General features: G+C 39.4%; 2 protein-coding genes across 3 annotated transcripts in view; one reads left to right on the top strand and one right to left on the bottom strand.

Moving 5' to 3' along the window:
* YIPF2 (Yip1 domain family member 2) overlaps positions 1-20,424 on the bottom strand; it is a 453,467-nt gene that overhangs the window by 300,375 nt on the left and 132,668 nt on the right. The gene's annotated exons all lie outside the window — the stretch shown is intronic.
* C2H19orf38 (chromosome 2 C19orf38 homolog) lies at positions 7,030-18,847 on the top strand. 2 transcript variants are annotated; one of them, XM_026713312.2, is made up of 7 exons: positions 7,030-7,118; positions 9,230-9,553; positions 11,223-11,315; positions 14,407-14,428; positions 14,724-14,767; positions 15,981-16,018; positions 18,604-18,847. In XM_026713312.2, the coding sequence occupies exons 1-7, from the start codon at positions 7,073-7,075 to the stop codon at positions 18,721-18,723; spliced, it is 687 nt and encodes a 228-aa protein (XP_026569097.1). In that variant the 5' UTR covers positions 7,030-7,072; the 3' UTR covers positions 18,724-18,847. The 2 variants fall into 2 exon arrangements, with proteins under 2 accessions (XP_026569097.1, XP_087782212.1); XM_087926086.1 differs by lacking the exon at positions 14,407-14,428 and having other exon boundaries at positions 11,223-11,337.

Here is a 20,424-nt window from a genome sequence, read left to right as displayed (position 1 = left end):
CTTACATCTGCGGCATACAGTGTCTCTGAATCAGCATACTGAATGGTGGTGGTTTCTGCCGCAGCCGCCACATTCTTTATTCCATGATTTTCCACCCGGCTTACCGGATTTCAGCTTGTGCATGTCTCCGTCATCATCGTCACTGGTTTCGGAGGCGGATTCGCTTGGGTGCGGGTGGCGATCAGTCATTGTTGCATTGACTTTCCCCATCCTTCAGATCCACGCTGCCGAATTGTCAGATGACTCTGTGGTTCTGGCCTCATCAATGGCCTCTTTGAATGAAATGTCCTCGCGGGCCAGAAGTTTATTTTGCAATGCAAGGTCCTTGGTCCCCAGGATGATCCAGTCCCGAATCATCTCCTCGGTATCTGGAAATCTGCAGTTCTTAGCAATTCTCCACAGGTCTGCTCCAAACGTGTTGATTGTCTCTCCCTCTTTCTGGTTCTGCGTGTAGAAATCATAGCGGCTAGGAGGGAGAAGGGCCGTAATGTCCCCAGAAGGCACGCTGGAGCTCATCCCAGGACACAGTTTGCAGATCGTCCGTGACCAAGGCGTCAGCCATTTCATAGATTTCAATGTCACAGTATGTCAAGAATAGTGCCTTCTTCTGTGCATCGAGTGCTGCTTGAAGTCTGTTGAATTCCAGGTGTAGGTTGAAATGGCCCATGTAGGATGACCACAGGGGTCATGCTGGGTCATAAGGGATTGCCATCGGACGGTGAGCCAGGCTGGTTGCGCATTGTGCCATGTTTGGTGGCCACAGTCACTTCTTGAGTCAGATGAATGGTGTCCAAAACCCACGAGGTGTCCTTTGTTCTCTCTGCAGTTCAGGATCCCACCTTCATCGTCAGTGTTTGATGGGTCTGTGCATGAATGAGAGGCAGGACACAGTGGGAACGGTAAGTAGCTTTATTTAGGTTCAGTTCAGAAAAAGCCGCATGGCTGCGGCAGGCACCGGCTTTTAAAGCTGGCACTGTCCAAAGCTTCAGCCACTGACGGGGCTTTATTTCTCCCGCCAGTGGATGAGCTAATGAGTGGAGTCTGTTAGCTGACTCCACTCCTTGGCCATATTTGGTCATATACAACACAACTTTTACCCAAAAGCAGGCAAATTGAGTTGCTCACAGAATCACAGATTCACTTAAAGATCTATCTCCAATTGGCTACCTGAGTCTGATTCTGCACTGAAAAGTAGAAGTTTCAGTCCTATAGAAGGTTCAGCTCTGCTTTTAGATTAGCTAAAAAGCAAGAATTCCAAGGATTTCCTGCTTTCTAGCTAATCTAAATCTCCCGGCAGAGCTGAACAGCTGATGGTCAGGAAAAAAAAGGAAAAATAGCAACGTACCAAACCAGGCAAGGTGGATGGCTCGCATGCCAGGTAATGAGTGAATGGGGAGGGACAGGGCCATCCAGTGGAACAGTTTGCCAATTCTCCGAATTACGTGTGTGTGCAGACATTTGCAAAAAATCAGCTGTGCCACCTGGACAGCTGACAAGCGCTGCACAAGTGCAGCGTTTGAAAATCCTTGTTTCCTGCTTTTTCAACCTCAGCTGTGCCACGCAAAGCAGCTGAGGAGGGAAAAGCAGGGAATAAAGGACAGCCTAGAGCCCAGGCAAGTGGGTGGGCCAAAAACTGAACCGATTCGGTGTCAGCTGCTCTTCGCAGCTACAGGTTCTATACAATTGGGCCAAACTGGTACCATCCCACCACTGGATCTAGGCATGCTAGTGAACAACCACCTAAATATAAGCCAGCAATGTGTCACAGCTGCCAGAAAAGCCAGTGCAATCCTAGGTTGCATTAACAGAAGGATAGTATCAAGATCACATGAAGTGTTAGTACCACTTTTTAATGCCTTGGTAAGACCAACTTGGAACATTGCATCCCAGTTCTGGTTGCCACAATATAAAAAAGATGTTGAGACTCTAGAATGGTGGTGGCGAACCTATGACACATGTGCCAGAGATGGCACTCAGAGACCTCTCTGTGGGCACGTGCATCACTGCCCCAGCCCAGCTCCATCATGTTTCTCCATTGCGTTTCTCGCTACCTCGCCAATGGGAAAGATGTGGTCCCCTCCTCTTGGAGCCCATTATGACACGAAGCCACAATGCAACCCTGTGTCATCGTGGGCTCGCTTCCGCCTCCTGGATGTCAGTTGCTTTTCCTGCAGAGCTTCTGGTGTTGTGATGCCTTGCCTCCTTGTCAGCCAGTTGGTGTTTGGCTCTCTGCCAACCAGCTGATCATGGCACACTGCTCCTGGGATTCCCACCACCCACCACCATTTCAGGGGTTTCTTCCCCCCCAGGGGACTTGGGGGGGAGGGAGGAAGACAGAGGGGGAAAGAGAGAGAGAAACACAGAGAGAGAAAGGAGGGGGGGAGAGAGGAAAAGAAAAAGAGAGGGAAGGAAAGAGAGAGAGAAAGAGTGGGGAAGAGAGAATGGGAGAGGGAAAAGAGACAAATTACATTACAAAAGTTTTTCTTTTTTATTGCTGCTAAATCAGTAGTGGGATTCAACTGGTTCACACCACTTCGGCCAAACTGGTTGTTAAATTGCTGGATGGCCCCACCCCGCCCCACCCAGTCACTCCTCATCTCGTCTGCTCACCTGGCATAGCTGCTGCTGCTCTCTATCTTAACCCCTGATTCTGCCTGCTAGGGAAACATGAAGCAAGTGTGAAATTGATATTCTGCATTGATTATAAGGGTTTCATAGGGATTGCAATATCTTTGTTTTTTTAATCTCCCCTAAACCAAAAAGAGATTCATAAAACCAAGTCAATATCAATAAATATCAATGGATTAATTTGCCGGCTAAAAGAAAATGAACATTTGTAAAATCATCAAAGCAAAAAGTGGATGTAGTGTGTCTGCAGGAAGTACATATCAAAAAACAATATAGGAATTGCTTAGAATACCCCAAATTAGGAATACTTTATGTGGCATTAGCAGATGAAAAAAAGGGATAGCCGTATATGTTAGGGAAGGGATAGAGACAAAACTAATTTACATGGACATTAAAGGAAGAAACTTAATGATTGAAATAATGATAGGTCAAAAATGATAGGTCAAAAACCATTATAATTATTAGTGATATATGTGGCAAATGAAAATCACAAGGGATTTTATAAAAAGCTACATGAAAACATTATAGAAATAGGATAAAGGAATATTTGTATAGTGGGTGTTTATAATGCAATAGCGGACAGTAAAAAGGATTATGTAAGCGACAAAAAAATAGAAGGAAAAAGAAAATATTATCAACATTTTTTGAAATGACAGAAGAATTAAACTTAATAGATATATGGAGAAAATTGAAATAAGAAGAAAATCAATATACTTTTTATTCTAATCCATATAAATCTTGGTCAAGGATTGATATGGCCTGGATGAATGGGGAATTGGGAAAAGAAGTAGAATCAATTGAAATATTGCCAAACATTTGGGCAGATCATAATCCCCTCAAAATAATTTGGAGAGGCCAATAGAAAACAAGGAGAAGATGGACACTGAATCCACAAATACTAAAAGAAAAAGAATTCACCCAAAGATTTACGAAAGAATTGGAGCTATTCCTTAAAGAAAATACAAAGCAGCATACATCACTACAAAACTTATGGGACACTATGAAAGCTTACACTAACAAGCACAGTAGCTTATATGGCAAAGAGAAACAAAGAGAAATGGAAACAACTTAATTTATTACAGGAGGAAATTAAAAACTTAGAAACACAATTGCAAATAAAACCACAGAATGACCAAATTAAAGGGGAATTGATTTTAACAAAACATAAATTAAATATTTTAGATCAAGAAGAAAATGTAAGGAATTTAAAATTTGGAAAACAAAATGTTTTTGAACAGGCGAATAAACCGGGGTGGTGGCTGTCCTATAAATTAAAAAAAGAGTGAGAGAAAAGGATAGTATATCAGCTGCAGGATGAAAATGGGAAGTTACAACATACTATGGAAGAGAAATAAAGATTACTCATAAGTACTTTGAAGGTCTTTATAAACATGAAGAAATAGCGAAGGAGAGAATAAGAGATTTGAAGGGGGGAGGTATTTTACCAACAGCAGAAGAAATGAGAGAAATGTTAAGCAAGGAAATAACATTGTCAGAACTGAAACAAGTGGTGCAAAAACAGAAAAATAATAAAACTCCAGGTCCAGATGGGCTTCCAGGGGAAATATATAAAACTATGGGTGAACTGATAGAACCATTAATTCTGGAAGTGTACAACAATGTACTGATGGAAGCAAGATTACCTCAATCTTGGAGGGAGGCATATATTTCTTTAATACCGAAAGAGGATACAAACAACAAACAAATTCAAAATTACAGGCCAATATCATTGTTGAATGCTGACTATAAACTATAGTAGCAGAAAGATTGAAAAATTATTAAATGAATCTATACATTCAGACCAAAATGGATTTCTCTCAACAAGACAAATTAGGAATAATACAAAAACAGTAATAAACATATTGGAATATTACGAGGCCCATCCAGAAAAGCAAGCAGTGCTAGCTTTTCTGGATGCACAAAAGGCTTTTGATAATCTTAATTGGCAGTTTATGATACAACTGTCAGATGGTGCTCCATTCAAAATCCAAGAAAGAAATACTTAGACTCCATTAATTAGAGAAAAGATATCTTTTACTGGAAGTCAAGTGGTAGCAACAAAAGAATTCTGAATCTAAGAAAATGAGCACGTAAATCACAAAGTGATGGCAATGTTCCCACCCCCAATAGTTCAATTGGCTCATCCAATTAAAAGTTGTGTATAGCATCATGTGGGCATCTCCAGGTGGTGATGAGGCCTCTGTCCATTGACCTTGACATATTTTGATAAAGAGTTACGGCTGCGCATAGCATAGGATAGAAGCCTAAGCAAGAACCTCCCCCCCCAACTTATACAGTTCTGTTTCGTAACACCTCCCACTCGCTTCCCATAACCATGTCCCCCTCCTCCCCCATTACTTATGACAGCCGAAAGATGCAAAGCAAAGGAAGAAAATCTTGAAGGCTGACAAAAACAAATTAAAGATATGAATTTAGGAGACAAATTTGAGAAAATGATACAGGCAATGTACTCCACCCAAAAGGAGAATATATTACTCAATTGGGAGAATACAGAGACTTTTAAAATAACAAAAGGGGTAAGGCAAGGTTGTCCATTGTCACCTCTACTTTTCGTCCTGATGCTAGAAATACTATTAATTCGAATCAGACAAAATCCAGATATAAAAGGATCTAGAATCAAAAAAGACGAATATAAAATTCAAGTTTTTGCAGATGACCTGGTATTTGTCATAGAAGACCCACTGGAGACAGGAAATATTTTAATATGGGAATTAGAAAAATATGGAGAAGTATTAGGTCTCAAAATTAATAGAGAAAGACTAAAATGTTAACTAAGAATTTAACAGAACAGAAAAGAGAATTAGAAAGGGTAATGGGACTCCAAACTACAAATAAAGTCAAATACTTAGGAATATGGCTAACTATGAGATGTTCATCGATACAAAAAAATAACTGTACAAAATTGCTGCAACAAATAAAGAAATATTTGGAATTATGGGGGAAATTACAGTTATCTTTATTAGGAAGAATTGCTGCAATTAAAATGAATATTTTACCCAAATTACTTTACTTATTCCAAATAATCCCCATAAAACTAGATGAATTTTTTTACAGAACTGAACAAAATTATGTTAAAATTTATATGGTTATGAAAGAAAGCTCAAATAAGATTAATAGCATTACAGGATAGTAGAAGTAGCTTTGGACTCCCAGAATGGAAATTCTATTATAATGCTGCAGCATTGACATGGATCAAGGAATAGGTCAATTTGAGTAATAAAAGGATTTTAACTCTGGAGGGTCATGTTTTACATACGGGGTGGCACGCCTTCCTATGGGAAAAGAAAAGTAAGAAACATACATATTTTTTAAAAAAAATTATTTAAGACAAACATATACAGACAAGAACATAAAAACATAAATCCATCTTCCAATTATATGCATACAGTGTGTCAGTTGGTTACAAATCTTTTTGTGCTATTCTTTTGTCATCCTTAAAAGTTATATAGATTCTCAAATTGTCAATCTAGTATATGCCTATATATTTATCAGTTGTTAATCATTCATTTGACTAAACTATTGTTATCATTTTATATGAGATATTCTAAATTTTATTATAAATATTATGTTATACATTTATCCAATGGTTATATATTTTATATTGTATTCTATATCAATCTATTAATCTTCTATTACAAAACTTAGACTATTTCATTGCCATGTCTTTTTATCTAACCATTGGTACAATAAATTCCATATCATATAAAATTGTTTATATTCTTGTTCTCTAATTTCAAATGTCAATTTACTCATTTCAGCACAGTCCATAATTTTCTTAAAAACTTCCTCCTGCATAGGTATTTTATAATTTTTCCAATTCTTAGCAAATACAATTCTAGCCGCTGTTAACACATTTACAATCAAATATTTCAGTTCTTTGTTGTATATTTCCGGTATAATTCCCAATAAAAATATCTCTGGTTTAAAGTCTATATGTTGTTTTATCATTTTTTTCCGACCATGTGTGGATTTTAGTCCAATATCTTTTTGCTTCCGAACACATCTACCGCATATGGTAATATGAACTGGGTATCTGATGACATTTCCAACATTTATTCGATTTGTTCTTAAACATCCTCACAATTCTCGTCGGGGTAGATGCCACCTGTAAAACATCTTATACAAATTTTCTTTATAGGCAGTTGAAATTGTCATTTTATAATTTTGAGACCACAATTTTTGCCATTTCTCTAAGTCAATCCCATATCCAAAATTATGTCCTTCATGTTTTGATGAGATCACGATTTGAGAAGGAATTGATTTGGAGCAGGAAGTAGAAAAGCCTTGCAAAGAGACAAAGTGCAATTTCCTCAAATGGCAAAACTTCTCATTAAGCAAGCATGTTCTCCTTTTTGTTATTTCAATCTTGTGAAACTTTGTTGTAAGTTAATGTATTTCCCATATCTTCTGCAAAAGATACAAGATGTTCCATAGTAATGTGGAGCTGAACATTATTTTTCTTCTAACTGGTATGTTTTCTCTTTTCTTTTCTCTTGTATTCATTTCTGAATGCTATCATAAATAGATGGAAAGTGAAGGAATATAATTAGCATACTTACCCTAGGAAATCTCTTTCTATTTTACCAAGATTTGAACTCCTAGGGGGAGACAATATGAATGCAACTGCACCCTTTGTGTAGTCCTCAATGGAACTATGTCTACATGGAGGAAAGCACGTAGTAAGATACCTCAAGGTTCTGTCTTGGGCCCAGTACTATTCAAGATCTTCATAAATGATTTAGATGAGGGGATAGAAGGGGAACTTAACAAATTTGCAAATGACACCAAGGTGGGGGTAACTGCTAACACTTTGGAAGATAGACTCAAGAGTCAGAAGGATCTTTACAGACTTCAGCATTGGAGCCTATCTAGCAAAATGCAGTTCAGTGGTGAAAAAAAATAAGGTCCTGAACTTAAGCAGGAAAAACCAAATGCACAGATACAGCATAGGCAGGACCTGGCTCAACAGTAATACCTGTGAGAGTGATTTAGGAGTCTTTCTGGACCAACACTGAAGTATGAGCCACCAATATGCTACAGCTGCCAAAAAAGCCAATGCCATCCTAGGCTGCACCAATATAGGGTTAGCATCAAGATCACAAGACATAATAGTTTTGCTTTATACTATACTAGTGAGGCCACTCTTGGAATACTGCATCCATTTCTGGTCACCATGATACAAAAAAGTTGCTGATGTCCTAGAAAGTGTGCAGAGAAGAGCAACAAAGATGGTGAAGGATCTGGAGGCTAAATCATATGATGAACAATTGAGGGAGCTAGATATGTCTAGCCTATCAAAGAAAATGATTGGGGGGACATGATAACTATCTTGCAGTACTTGAGAGAATGTCACAGAGAGGATTGACTTAATCACCAAAGCACAAAAGGGCAGGACAAGAAGCAATGAATGGAAGATGGTTAAAAAGAGATCCAATCAAGAACTAAAAAGAAATTTTCTGAGAGCAAAAACAATTGGCCAGTGTAACAGCTTGCTTCCCAGAATTGTGAGTGCTCCATTGCTGAAGAATTTCAAGAATAGACTGGACAACTATTTGGCCAGGATGGCATGTCTCCTGCCTTGAGCAGGGAATTGGACTAGAATATCCCCGAGTTTTTTTTCCAACCTTATGAGTCTATGTTCTGTATTCTAATGGGAAAGGGTTTCTAGGAAGACCTTTTATGATAGGGGGGATGTGAAAAATTTGCTAAAAATGAGGTGTATATTAAAATTGTAGTATTAGAATCCAAATATCACTGTCCTCAAGTGATAAATTTGCTTTGAATCTAGGACTGAGCATGGGATTAGGTCCAATCTAGGTTATTGAGGTGGTTGACATTGATTTCTTTGTAACAGATACTTGACATGAACCTTCGGTAACATAATAGTGCTGAGAAATATATTGAGAAAACAAAAGGTACTATATTTCAATTGAGTCAGAAATGTGGGGTCCTTGTGTTCTCTGAGCTGCAAAAACCTGAAGCAGGAAAATATACTTTTCTTAGGGGAAAATATACTGCTTCAGAGTTTGTAACAGGTTTTTAAAAAAGAGGAATGAATGGTAGCTTAGTAGCTAAGAAGCATTTATGATTTCTTTTTGGTGTTGTTTTTGGTGTTGTTTGGTAGACAATCAGAAAAATGCACACAACAGTCATGATTGATGATTTAAATTTAGTTGTTAAGTATATTTAATTGAATTTATTCAGTAGGTAATCCTCCTCTTCTAACATATTAAAAATTACAGTTTGACGATAAATGAGCAGAGGGTTGGACTAGAAGACTGCAAAGTCCCTTCCAACTTTGTTATTCGGAAGTTTGGAGGTTTCCAGGAGTGTCTGCAAGATTTTGTGGGGCTGTACTTTTTCCAAAGCAAGCGGCTTGTGAACTACATTTCATTCTTTAAAAAATTAGTCTGATTTATTTTATCATTTGCTGAAAATATTTATGACTGATTAATATCATTTCATAAATTGAAATCTTGCCAAAATGGCATGAATTGGTGTCCATAATTGTTGTTTTCCAATATTTTAATACAATGTTTATAAACTTCAATCCTTCTCATTCTATTTTATGCTGTTTTAGGTTGTGTGGCAGCTTTCAGCCAATTTCCCTCTCCACGTATTTTCTTGAATGTTCTTTCTGACAAAGTGACTGAAGGAGATTCTTTCAAGATAGCATGTTTTGCACCCAATAAATACGTGGATGGTTGGTTTTTTTTGTTCAAGAATAATGAATCCAAGGCACTGAAGACTTTGCCTGCTGCAGAGGCTCAACATAATGTTACCTTCCTTCTGGAGAATGTCAAAACTAGAGATGGGGGCAGGTATAGATGCCAGTATGGGCTCTACAATGGGAGCCAGTTTCAGAAGTCTGAATTTAGCCAGGACCTGGAGATTACAGTGAAGGGTAAGTATTTCTCAAACAATATGAGAAAAAGTTTGAGAGGTAGGATGAGCAAGAGTTGTACTCTCTCTGTTTGGAAATCATTATTCCCATTTTTAATGTAAAGTGGAATTAATATAATGAGCCTTCAATTAACAAGTGTTGGATAGAATATCACAAATTTGCATTCAGATTTAACACCTGAAATAATAGACAAGTCTTTTTTCTGAAGTTTGTCCAGACAACAGAGGGTCTTTTTAAATTATTTATGTGTTTTATACATCTTTTACATAATTATTCAGTTGTTACTTTATGTCATTTAAGTCAATATGTCTTTTGCGTAAAAACATCAATTATACAATTACTCTATGTCAATTACATTAACTACATCCGTTTAGATTTAATAAACACTTGCATTTAATGGACACTCTTTTATTTGAAATAATCTGTTAAACTGAGTAAGAACTCTGGATAGGATGGGCCCTTGGGAGGATTTGGGGCACTGAACCTACCGACATTGGAGGGCCAAAATCTTGCAGGTTAAGGCAGTAGGTAAGCTTGAGTAAGGCAAACGTTGCTGCTGCCCCGCTATCTCAGCTGCTGAGGAAGTGGTCTGGACCTCCCGCTCAGCAGCTGAGGAGGGGCTTTGTGGGCCACAGTGGGCAGTGTCCTTCCAGGCACCAATGCCAGCCTCTTGAAGTCGAGGGAGGCCCACAGTAGCTCTTTTTGTTTTGCTTCTTCCTTGGCTGTTTCTTAGCTTTGTTTGTCAGTGTTGGTCATCATGATACAGAAAAGATGTTGAGACTCAGGAAAGAGTGCAGAGAACTGCAACAAAGATGATTATGAGGTTAAAACATACAAAGAACAGTTGCAGGAATTGGGTATGTCTAGTCCCAATGAAAAAAAGAACTAGCAAATGAAAAAAAGAAGAACTGTGACATGATAGCAGCCTTCCAATATTTGAGCTGCCCCAAAGAAGAGACTGTAAATTTATTCTCCAAAGCACCTGAAGGCAAGGCAAGAAGCAACAGATGAAAATAATTAAGGAGAGAAGCTACCTAGAACTAAGGAGAAATTTCCTGACAGAGAGAACAATTAACTTGTGGAACAGCTTGTTTTCAGAAGTTGTGGGGGCTCCATCACTGAAGGCTTTTAAGAAGAAACTGGACAGCTATTTTTCTGAAATGGTATAGGGCAAGGATATCAAACTCAAGGCCCGTGGGACAGATCCGGCCCTTGGGATACTTAGATCTGGTCTGTGGGCCCTCCCTGGAAACAGTGAAGGACCAGCCCATGGTGCTTTTGCCAGCAAAAGCGGGCTCCTGACCTCTGTTTTCGGCTGCCATGGCCTCCTGCATCCCTCTGCCAGTGAAAATGGAGCTTAGGAAAATGGAGCTCCCAAGCTCTGTTTTCACTGGCAGAGGGTTGTAGGAGACCGTGGCAGCCAAAAACGGAGCCTGGGAGCCCATTTTCACTGGCAGAGTGCTCAGGCTGCCACAGGTATCCCTGACCGGTGAGCTGGCCACACCCACCTTAGCTACACTCACTCCACCCCGAGGTCAAACACAACCCTGATGTGGCCCTCAATGAAATTGAGTTTGACTTAAATTTGCCTTAAAGAAAAAAAAGAATAAGGATGCACTCCTGTTTTATTATTTTCTATAACTGTATCTGATCTTTCCTCCATTTCCAGGTGCAGCCTGGTTTCTCCCCATTACCCTTGGTGTAACTGGAATACTGCTTTTTGTTCTGATCCTGTCTGCAGCTGTGGGAACAACCGCATACTGTAGGTGGAATGCAGGGACTGGGTGTCTGTTTCAGACTGACTAATACAGATGCTGCCTAGGATGGAGACTTCTAGGACGTGCTTCTTTCATGTTTAGCCTGAAGAACAATTCAACCAAAACAGCTGCTCTGTGATTGCACACCCTACAGGCTTTATGACCCAACGGGTAGCAATGCTATGCTCTTGACAAAAGACTAAATGTTTGGCAAACTTTTTGGCTTATATTATAAGCTAGTGGTTATTAGCTTAACTAGTAACTAGAAGTTACTAGCTTGTCTGGGAGCATGGCTGCATGCAGGGGTTGTTTTTGTTCTAACATTGTAAAGAGAACCTATTTCTTTCTCTTTTAATTTGTATCTTAATAACATCAATGTATGCAATGTAAGAAAAAGAAAAGGATGAATGTCCCCCACTGTGGGTGGTATTACTTTTAAACTGAGTAATACTCTTTTTGCCTTTTAGCAGGAATGGCCAATTCTTGGCTCAATTTTTTAAAATGAAGATTTTGGATAATTACTGTCAGTCTATTCCAGAGAAATGTTTTCTTTATTATCATCCCATGTTTTTTACAGGAATGATTTTTCTACTGTTCATAATAATTTTAAAAAACCAATTACAAATGATGGAATAGAAGGGGAACTTATCAAATTTGCAGATGATACTATGCTGGCAGGAACAGCCAACACTCTAAATGATAGACTTGAATACTGGGCCCTATCTAACAAAATGAAATTCAGTGAAGAGAAAAATAAAGTCTTACGCTTAGGCAAGAAAAACCACAAGCACACATACAGATTAAGTGAAACCTGGCTTAACTCTGAGAGGGATTTTGGAGTTCTAGTGGACAATCAGTTAAATATGAGCCAGCAGTATATGACAGCAGTCCAAAAAGCCAATGCAATCCTAAATTGTATTAATGTAAAGGTACTAGTACGTGAGGTACTAGTATCACTCTATAAAGCCTTAGTAAGACCACACCTAGAATACTGCATCCAGTTTTGGTCACCACACTATAAAAAGTATGCTGAGACTCTAGAAAGAGTGCAGAGAAGAGCAGCCAGGAGGCTAAAGGCTAAAACATAAAGAACGTTTTCAAAAACTGGCCATGGCTGGTCTAGTGAAGAGAACGACCAGGGGTGATAAGATAGCAGTGTTCCAATATTTGCAGGGTTGTCACAGAGAGGAGGGGGCAACTGATTTTTCAAAGTATCCAAAGGCCAGACAAGGAACAATGGATGGAAACTGATCAAGGAGAGATTCAACCTAGAAATAAAGACAACATTTCTGACAGTAAAAACAAGCAACCAATGGAACAGCTTGCCTTTAGAATTTGTGGGCACTTCATCACTGGAGGCTTTCAAGAAGATACTGGCAGCCACATGTCAAAAATGGTATAGGATCTCCTGCTTGAATAGCGGGTTAGACTAGATCAGGGGACTGCAACATTAAACACTCAAAGAGCCATTTGGACCCATTTCCCACAGAAAAGAAAACACTGAGAGCCAATAATTTAACAACCGGTGTGAGTGGGCATGGCCAACTCAACATCATTCACCCCCACCCAGTCACATGACAACCATGCCTATCCAGCCAGTCATTAGGGCAGAAAACTGGTTGTTAAATTATTTGCCCCTCCCAGCCTCCTTTTGCCACTTCCGACCTCGGGTATGTTATTCACCTCCCCTCTGTTTTTGTCTCTTTCTGTCTGTGTCTCTGTCTCTGTCTCTCTCTGTGTGTCAATCTTTGTCTATCTCTGTCTCTTTCTCTCTGTCTCTCTTTTTCTCTCTCTCTGTCTGTCTCTCGGTCTGTCTCTCTCTGTCTCTCTCTTTACCTCTCTGTCTCTCTTTCTCTCTGTGTGTGCTGTCTCTGTCTCTCTCTGTGTGTGTCTCTCTCTCTCTCTATCTCTCTGACTGTGTCTTGTCTCTCTCTGTCTCTCTGACTCTGCTGCTGTTGTCAGGGGCAAGTGGGTCAGGGTTGCATTGTGGATCCGCATCGTAATGGGCTCCAGGAGGAGGAGGGGACCCCAGTCTCCCCCATTGTAAAGCATGCTAAATTTCACTGTGCTGTATAAGGCACTGCAAGAGCAGTGGGCAGTCCATGGAGGCGGTAACAGCTCCAAGCCCGAAGCAGCTTAGAGCTCTGAGCCTGAAGAGGCGGGAGGCAAGAGCTGCCTTGAGTGCAAATGTATCACAATGAAGACAGAATGCTGTTGCCACACAAAGGCAAGTACAGGGGTGCTTTGCTCCTGCTCTGGAATATGGAGTGAGTCTCCATCTCCCGCCATCACCCTTACTTTCTCAGGCCAGGCAAGGAGTGACTGGGAGGGGAGAACGGTGCCAGCCAGTGATGGGATCATCCGACAGGGAGCTACAGCAGAGAGCCAAAAGAACTGCTTGTGGCCCCAGAGCAAGTTGGTGGGTTGCCAACTCCTGGACTAGATGACCTACAAGGTCCCTTCCAACTCTGTTATTCTGTATACTACAGTGGTATCTGGTCCAGTGTGGACTCTTAGGAAGATAATTGTATCTTCTAGATTTAGTTATTTTCTATTTATTATTAATTATTCAAATAGTTGGATTCTCTCTTTGCAGCCAGGCAAACAATTATTTATTTGTATTATGTTTTAATTACTATGTTTCTATTACACTTCAAATAGAAACATATTTAAAAGAAAGACATTAATAAAATACAGGACAGAAATAAAGTGAAAACTTATCTAGGGGTCAAATATTGATGTATTTGATCTATATAAGGCCAAGCCAGAAATTCTTCCAGATCAAGAAAATGACTTGAAAATTATTTGGACACATAAACAAATTTGTATGTCCCTGTGGGCAGCTAGAGGAAGGGAAGAGGAGATATGGTAGAGGTAGACCATCTCCCCATAGATGGCATAGCATCCTGGAATTATTGTAAACCAAAGTAGTATCAGGCATAGGCACAAAGGAAAGTCTTACATAGTGAGGCACACTCAGAGCACACTGCTGTTTGACTTTCCATTGATCTCTCTCCAAATGGATGTGCCAGGCTCTTGTCTCACAGTATTTATAATATTATTTCCTAATGCACCCTCGTTTTCCTTTTCTTATAGTTAAAAGAAGAAAGAAGAAAAGGTAAGAGGAGACTATCCTAAATTATGGTGCTCAGAATTTGTGGTAGGGGTCGGATGACCTATTGTCTACTTTACTAGAGTATTGATAAGTCCTCTTTTGGGGGAGAAGAGGGGAGAAGCTATGTAGAAAATGTAAAACAGTAATAAGACCACAAGTCTTATTTCTATACTTGACATAGCCAGTTTTTCCTCTTCCCCTCTACTTCCCCTATGTCTCCTTCAAAGGGGCCTTTTTCAGATTCAATGTAGGATGCCCAAATATGATCATTAGTTGATACGACACTTTGTTTGCTTAGGAAGCTGAAGTCCTGCTGGGCAGAAACAAGCTATCCCACTGCAGGTATGTAAAATGTAACTAAAGTTCCAATTACTATGGGATATCAATCTAGATTTCTTGGAGGGCCAGATCAGCCTTGTAGTTCTCTTCCACAGATTGGCCAGTGGGGTACGGAGGGAGAGGAGATGCGATGGACACCCTCCTGCAGCACCCTGTCAGCCAAAACGGGGGGCCCCCATTGGCCATTTTTACTAGCAGAGGCACCGTGGGCCAGTCCTTTGCTATTTTCAGGCCGGCCCGCAGGCTGGATTTAAGCACCCTGCACGCCAGATTTGGCCACAGGCCTTGAATTTGACACCCCTGTGCTATGACATATCAGAGCTGGGCAGCCAGGAAAGTGAATTACCTGCAGAGAAAGCTAGAAGTCACCAATACTTGGCTTAGAACTAGTTCTTGTGGGAGTTCACAGGTGCCTCTTCCCAAGTTCCCAAAGTGGGTTCTGATATTTATTGACATGTCAAGGAAGTGCCTCTTCTCAGGGAGCATAATGATATATATTTGGAAATATTGAACTATTTTTATTCTCAATTTAATATTTAGGTTAGAAGTATTTGTGAAGAAACACATATGAAATGAGAAAAACTCAGCAGAGGCAGGCTATTCGGGTATTGGAAAAAACAAAGTAGTAGTTTAATTTAAATTTAAAGAGAACTTGCACTATGTGTCCCATTCCCCACAACAGAAGAGGAAAACGACCAACATCTGTCACATCACCCAGTTCATTCATTACATGGGGATGACAGTGGATCAATAGCCTCAAAGGAAAGTTTGTGAAGCCAAAGAAATCACCAGCAATGAGGCGGTTTCTCAGTAGAATTCAAAAAACTGATTGTAGGAGAAAACAGCAACTTAATAGCTTAGCTATGGATAAAACTTGTGGAATCATGTTTCCAAATGAGAAAGCAGAAGGTCTCCAACAGTGCTCAAAAGTAACCCTCCTTCTTGTCTAAACCTTGTCTTTCATGCCATGGTGACTTTTATCTTTTGTCTTCTGTCTTCCCACAGCCATAAAAAGATTTAAATTGGGTATGTTTAGAGATAACCAGATATATTCATTTATTGAGATAATGAAAAAGCATAATATGTAAAAGTATGTAAATATCAGTAAAAGAAATTAAGCTGATGTTCAGCAATAATCCTACTTCTGCGTAGATGTAATAACATCCTTAAAAATAAACCTGTTAAGATGTTTATATGAAATTGTTTCTTCTCACAGAGACATCCTTTGCCAACTCTATGTTCATCATTTCAGAGGTAAGCTGTCAAAGAATTGGCAGGCAGGTCACGTCACTTGAAGAAGAGACACCTTAAGAAGTAACTTGTCACACCTAGGTAGAACTAAGGAGAAAATTCATAATGATTAGAGCAATTAACCAATGGAATAGTTTGCCTTCAGAAGTTCTGGGAGCTCCATTAGTGAAAGCTTCTAAAAGGAGACTGGACAACATTGTCTGAAATGCTGTAGGTCTCCTCAATCATTTAACAACTGGTTCTCTGCCCTAATGACAAGCGGGTTAGGTGTGGCTGGGTGGGCATGTGACTGAGTAGGCATGGCCAACTCAATGTCACTTACATCGAATGCCCAGCCTCTCATGACCATGGGGATGCTGCAATGGTTGTAAATTTGAAAAATGGTCATAAATGACTTTTTTCAGTGCCATTGTAACTTTGAATGGTCACTAAATGAACTGTTGTAAGTCAAGGATTACCTGTACAAAAATACAGAAAGCTTCTTTGCTTGAAAAAAGCTGCCCTAAATACCAATCATTAGATTAGAAATACCTGCAAGCCAGAGTTACAAATCAGACAGGGTGCCAGAGCACCTTGAATAATTAGAATAGTTAGAATTCAATGATAACTAACTCTTGCTCATAAAGTGAAACCCTTTAGCAGAGAGATCATTTAAGCTGTCCAGAAAGTGGGTGGCATATTTGGGCTACAAAATGCCAAGCTAAAGAGACAAATTAACAAATTATATAGGGGACCCAGGTTCAAGCCTCCCAAGCCTGTCAGGATCACAATAAAATTAGCATATGCCACAGATATCTAAATAAACTTCAAACCTGGTGCCATGTTACTAACCCTTATTATCATGAGAGAAAACTTAAAATGAATTGGAGGAACAACACCTCACCTCCTTTCTTTCTAAATCTTACTATCAGTGAGCAATCATGTGCCTTGGCCACTCCAAAGCAACACAAAAGCACCAAAGATGCTTTTTCAAGAGGCAACTGGACTTTCTGGAAACCAAGAAAGTCCAGTTGCCTCTTGAAATAAAGCACCTTTGGGACAGCCATGACCTGGATGACTGAAGAATCCCTAAAAACAAGAGACTCCTGTGCTCAGTGAACTGACAAAGCACTCTTTCACACCCAGGAGAAGCAATCCTTAGATCCATTTGCACCACTTAAAGATACCATCTGGTCTCACTCACCTCACAAGATATCCTAAGGAAATCATCCAGATTTAAGGAAAGATTACATGCCCCTGGAAAGGCAGGGAAAAAAAATCAGTGTCAAGCTTGCATCCTCCTCTTGGAAGTACATCCCAAAAAGACAGTGCCAGGAACCACTAAAGCAGTGCAAAAAGCTTAAAATAACCCTTTCCCCTTTAAGAAAGTCAAGCCCCTAATAAAGAAAAATAAAGTACCGGAGAAGAAAATAAAAGAAAATACCAGAGAAGCTCAGGCAACAGTAAGTCTGGGCATACTGCCAAGAACCTTTACTGTTACAATCAGGGGTGGGATTCTACCAGTTCGCACCTATTCGCTAGAACCGGTTGTTAACATTCTAAGCAGTTCAGAGAACTGGTTGTTAGAATAAATTACTGGCCCAATCCTGTAAGGAAGGCAGGAAGGAAACATTCTGGTGTTGCTTACAGAAACTGCCTCTCCATTAACCCTTATAACATTCTTGGCAGGACTAGATTTCCTGTCCCATGAACATCTCTGGAGTTTTTTCCCCTCCTTTGCTGGTACTTTGCTTGTGTGGAGTGACCATACAAAGTTATAATGGCACTGAAAAAAAGTGCTTTATGACCATTTTTCACACTCATGCAGCATCCCCACAGTCATGAGAGGCCAGGCAAGGAGATGCATGCCTCAATGTGAGTGATATTGAGTTGGCCACACTCAGCCAATAACATGACCACCAAGCCACGCCCACCCAGTCACATGACCACCAAGCCACACCCACCACCTAAGCTATGCCCACAAAACCGGTTGTTAAAAAATTTGAATCCCACTCCTGGTTACAATGTAATAAGGCTTAACCAAGAGGCAGTTTCTGTAAGCAGAGCAATAAAAATTAGGCTAGAAATAACACCAGAATGTTTTCTTCCTGCCTTCCTTACAGGATTAGCCCTGTAAAGTAGGGGGAAAAAAGGAGATTTCTTCCAACAACCAGTTCTCTGAACTGCTCAGAAAGTTAACAAATGGTTCTCCTGAATAGGGGCAAACCAGCTGAATCCCACCACTGGGTCTCCTGCATGAGCAGAGGGTTGGATTAGCTAGAAGATCTCCAAGGTCCCTCCCAACTCTATTATTTTCTATGTTCTGAAAGTGAATACAGAATACCAGAGTTGGAATGAGCCTTGAAGATTTTCCAGTCTCTTCTTGAAAACCTCCAGTTATGGAGCACCCAGAACCACTGAAGGCATATTATTCCAATGGTTAATTGCTCTAACTGTATGTGTGTGTGTGTGTGTGTGTGTGTGTGTGTGTGTATGTATGTATGTAACCTCACCACCACAAATCAGATTTGTCTGGAGTTCATCATGGTTTTTTTCCACCATCTAATATTTTTGGTATCTTTCCCTTTCTCATCTTTTTTATTCCATAGGAAATCAAACCAACAGTAGAAAACCCAGGTGCTTCAATCTCCTCAGCTACCAATCCAAGACTAGTATCCAGAATCTCCATGGAAAAGCAAAATTTCTCCACATTCAGAGCATCAGAATGAAATCCTAAATGAAAACATATCTGAGTATAAAAATACAAAAAGAATTAGATAACCATCTGCACCAAAGCTTTTGCTCACCTTTTCTAAGCAAAGGGACAGAGAGGCACCTGCAACTGGTCACATTAAGCCCAAAATGTGATTAACAATGTCAGGATGGAAATACCAAAGGAGTGGATTTTGCATTGGAATTTTGTGATGCATGTTTCATTGTTTGTCTCCTATGGACTGACATAGTGGGACATTCAGAATATGTTTCTTAGTTCAAAGCAATAAAGGTTTGTGACATCTTAAAGATTAACATGTTTATTAAGGCATAAAATCTAAAACTCACCCATGATTATCCTCATTCATAGGTAAACAGAAAATAATAAACAGGGAAAATCATAATATATTCAACTGGAACAAATTAAACTGCTGGTTTAAAATGTATCATTAGAGTTAATTCAATTAAATCAGACTTAATTCTAGTTTGTAGGTTTTAAAATAAATAAATGTTGAATCTATTACTAATATGATTGAATAATCCCTACAATTTCTTGTAAATAATTAGCTTCTACTAAAAATGAAATTAATTCTTATATTTCAGAAACCTTTACCTCCAAATTTGTTTTATTTCCTAGACCATTTTTCCTTAGATTGTCATATTGGGGTGGATGTGTATCCAGTTTGAAAAAGTTTGTTTGTTGTTCAGATTTTGTTTGTTGAATGAGCCACATTGAATGGAGTCCACACCATATCCTAAAGCAAAATCCTATAATCCATGTTATATAAACCCAGACACTGAGACCACAATCCTGAAACAATTTAAAGTCTGCTCTATTCTTGGCAACTTGTGTTCAGCAGGTGGCCTTAAAGTGATCTTCTGCTCTCAGAAACTGAAATCTGCACCCATTTCCATCAGTACATCTGACTGAGAGACAAAATGACTTATTGGTTTAGTTGGTTCTATGGTCCAGACAGATTATTTGCTTGAACATTTAAAAACTAACCTATTTGCTGTCTTCCACTGACAACACAAGAAAATGGTTTATTATCAGTAATATTTTAATCCAGTTCAACAATGTCTGTCCACTCCTACATTCCTCTTGCTATTTTTGAACAGTTTGTTAATTTATGGCAAAAATGTTTAGATATTCCTGCTGTTTCTTCCATATGTTCTAAAGATTAAAGATGGAACTATTTTTTTCTTGATGGTGGTTCTCCAAGCTTGCTGTTTGGCTTCTGTATGTTTCATCATCAGGCTAGATAACATCATCAGTGAAACTTTGGTTAAAATGTCTTGCTTCTGTTCTCCTCTGCTTTTACGTGGTCTTACGTGGTTTACATGGTCAGTTGGCCATGTGGTCGACAGGTCACATAGTCACTTGGGGGGAAGTCATGCTGTTGGAGATCATGTGAGGTCATGTTAAGATTACCACCATCTAGAAAAAAATACCCTTATGTTTACCTTGACACTAAATTTAATGATACACTGCAGTGTAACTTAAATATGATCCTATCTTCACCCTATTACTCATGCAAATATTTATTCTAACTCCAACTCTTATCGTTCAACTATGAGGGCAACCTACAAGTATCAATAAACCTAAAAATACTCAAAGGTTAATCCCCACACTGACCACTAGAGGCAGCTCTTGGATTGCATTGTAGGGAATGTTGAACATTCTAATATTATTCCCAGTAAAATAACCAAAAAAATAA

Source organism: Pseudonaja textilis, chromosome 2 (assembly GCF_049901715.1).
Source record: "Pseudonaja textilis isolate UNSWEBS1 chromosome 2, rPseTex1.2, whole genome shotgun sequence".
Classification (NCBI taxonomy): domain Eukaryota; kingdom Metazoa; phylum Chordata; class Lepidosauria; order Squamata; family Elapidae; genus Pseudonaja; species Pseudonaja textilis.
This window is presented reverse-complemented; position numbering and strand designations above follow the sequence as displayed.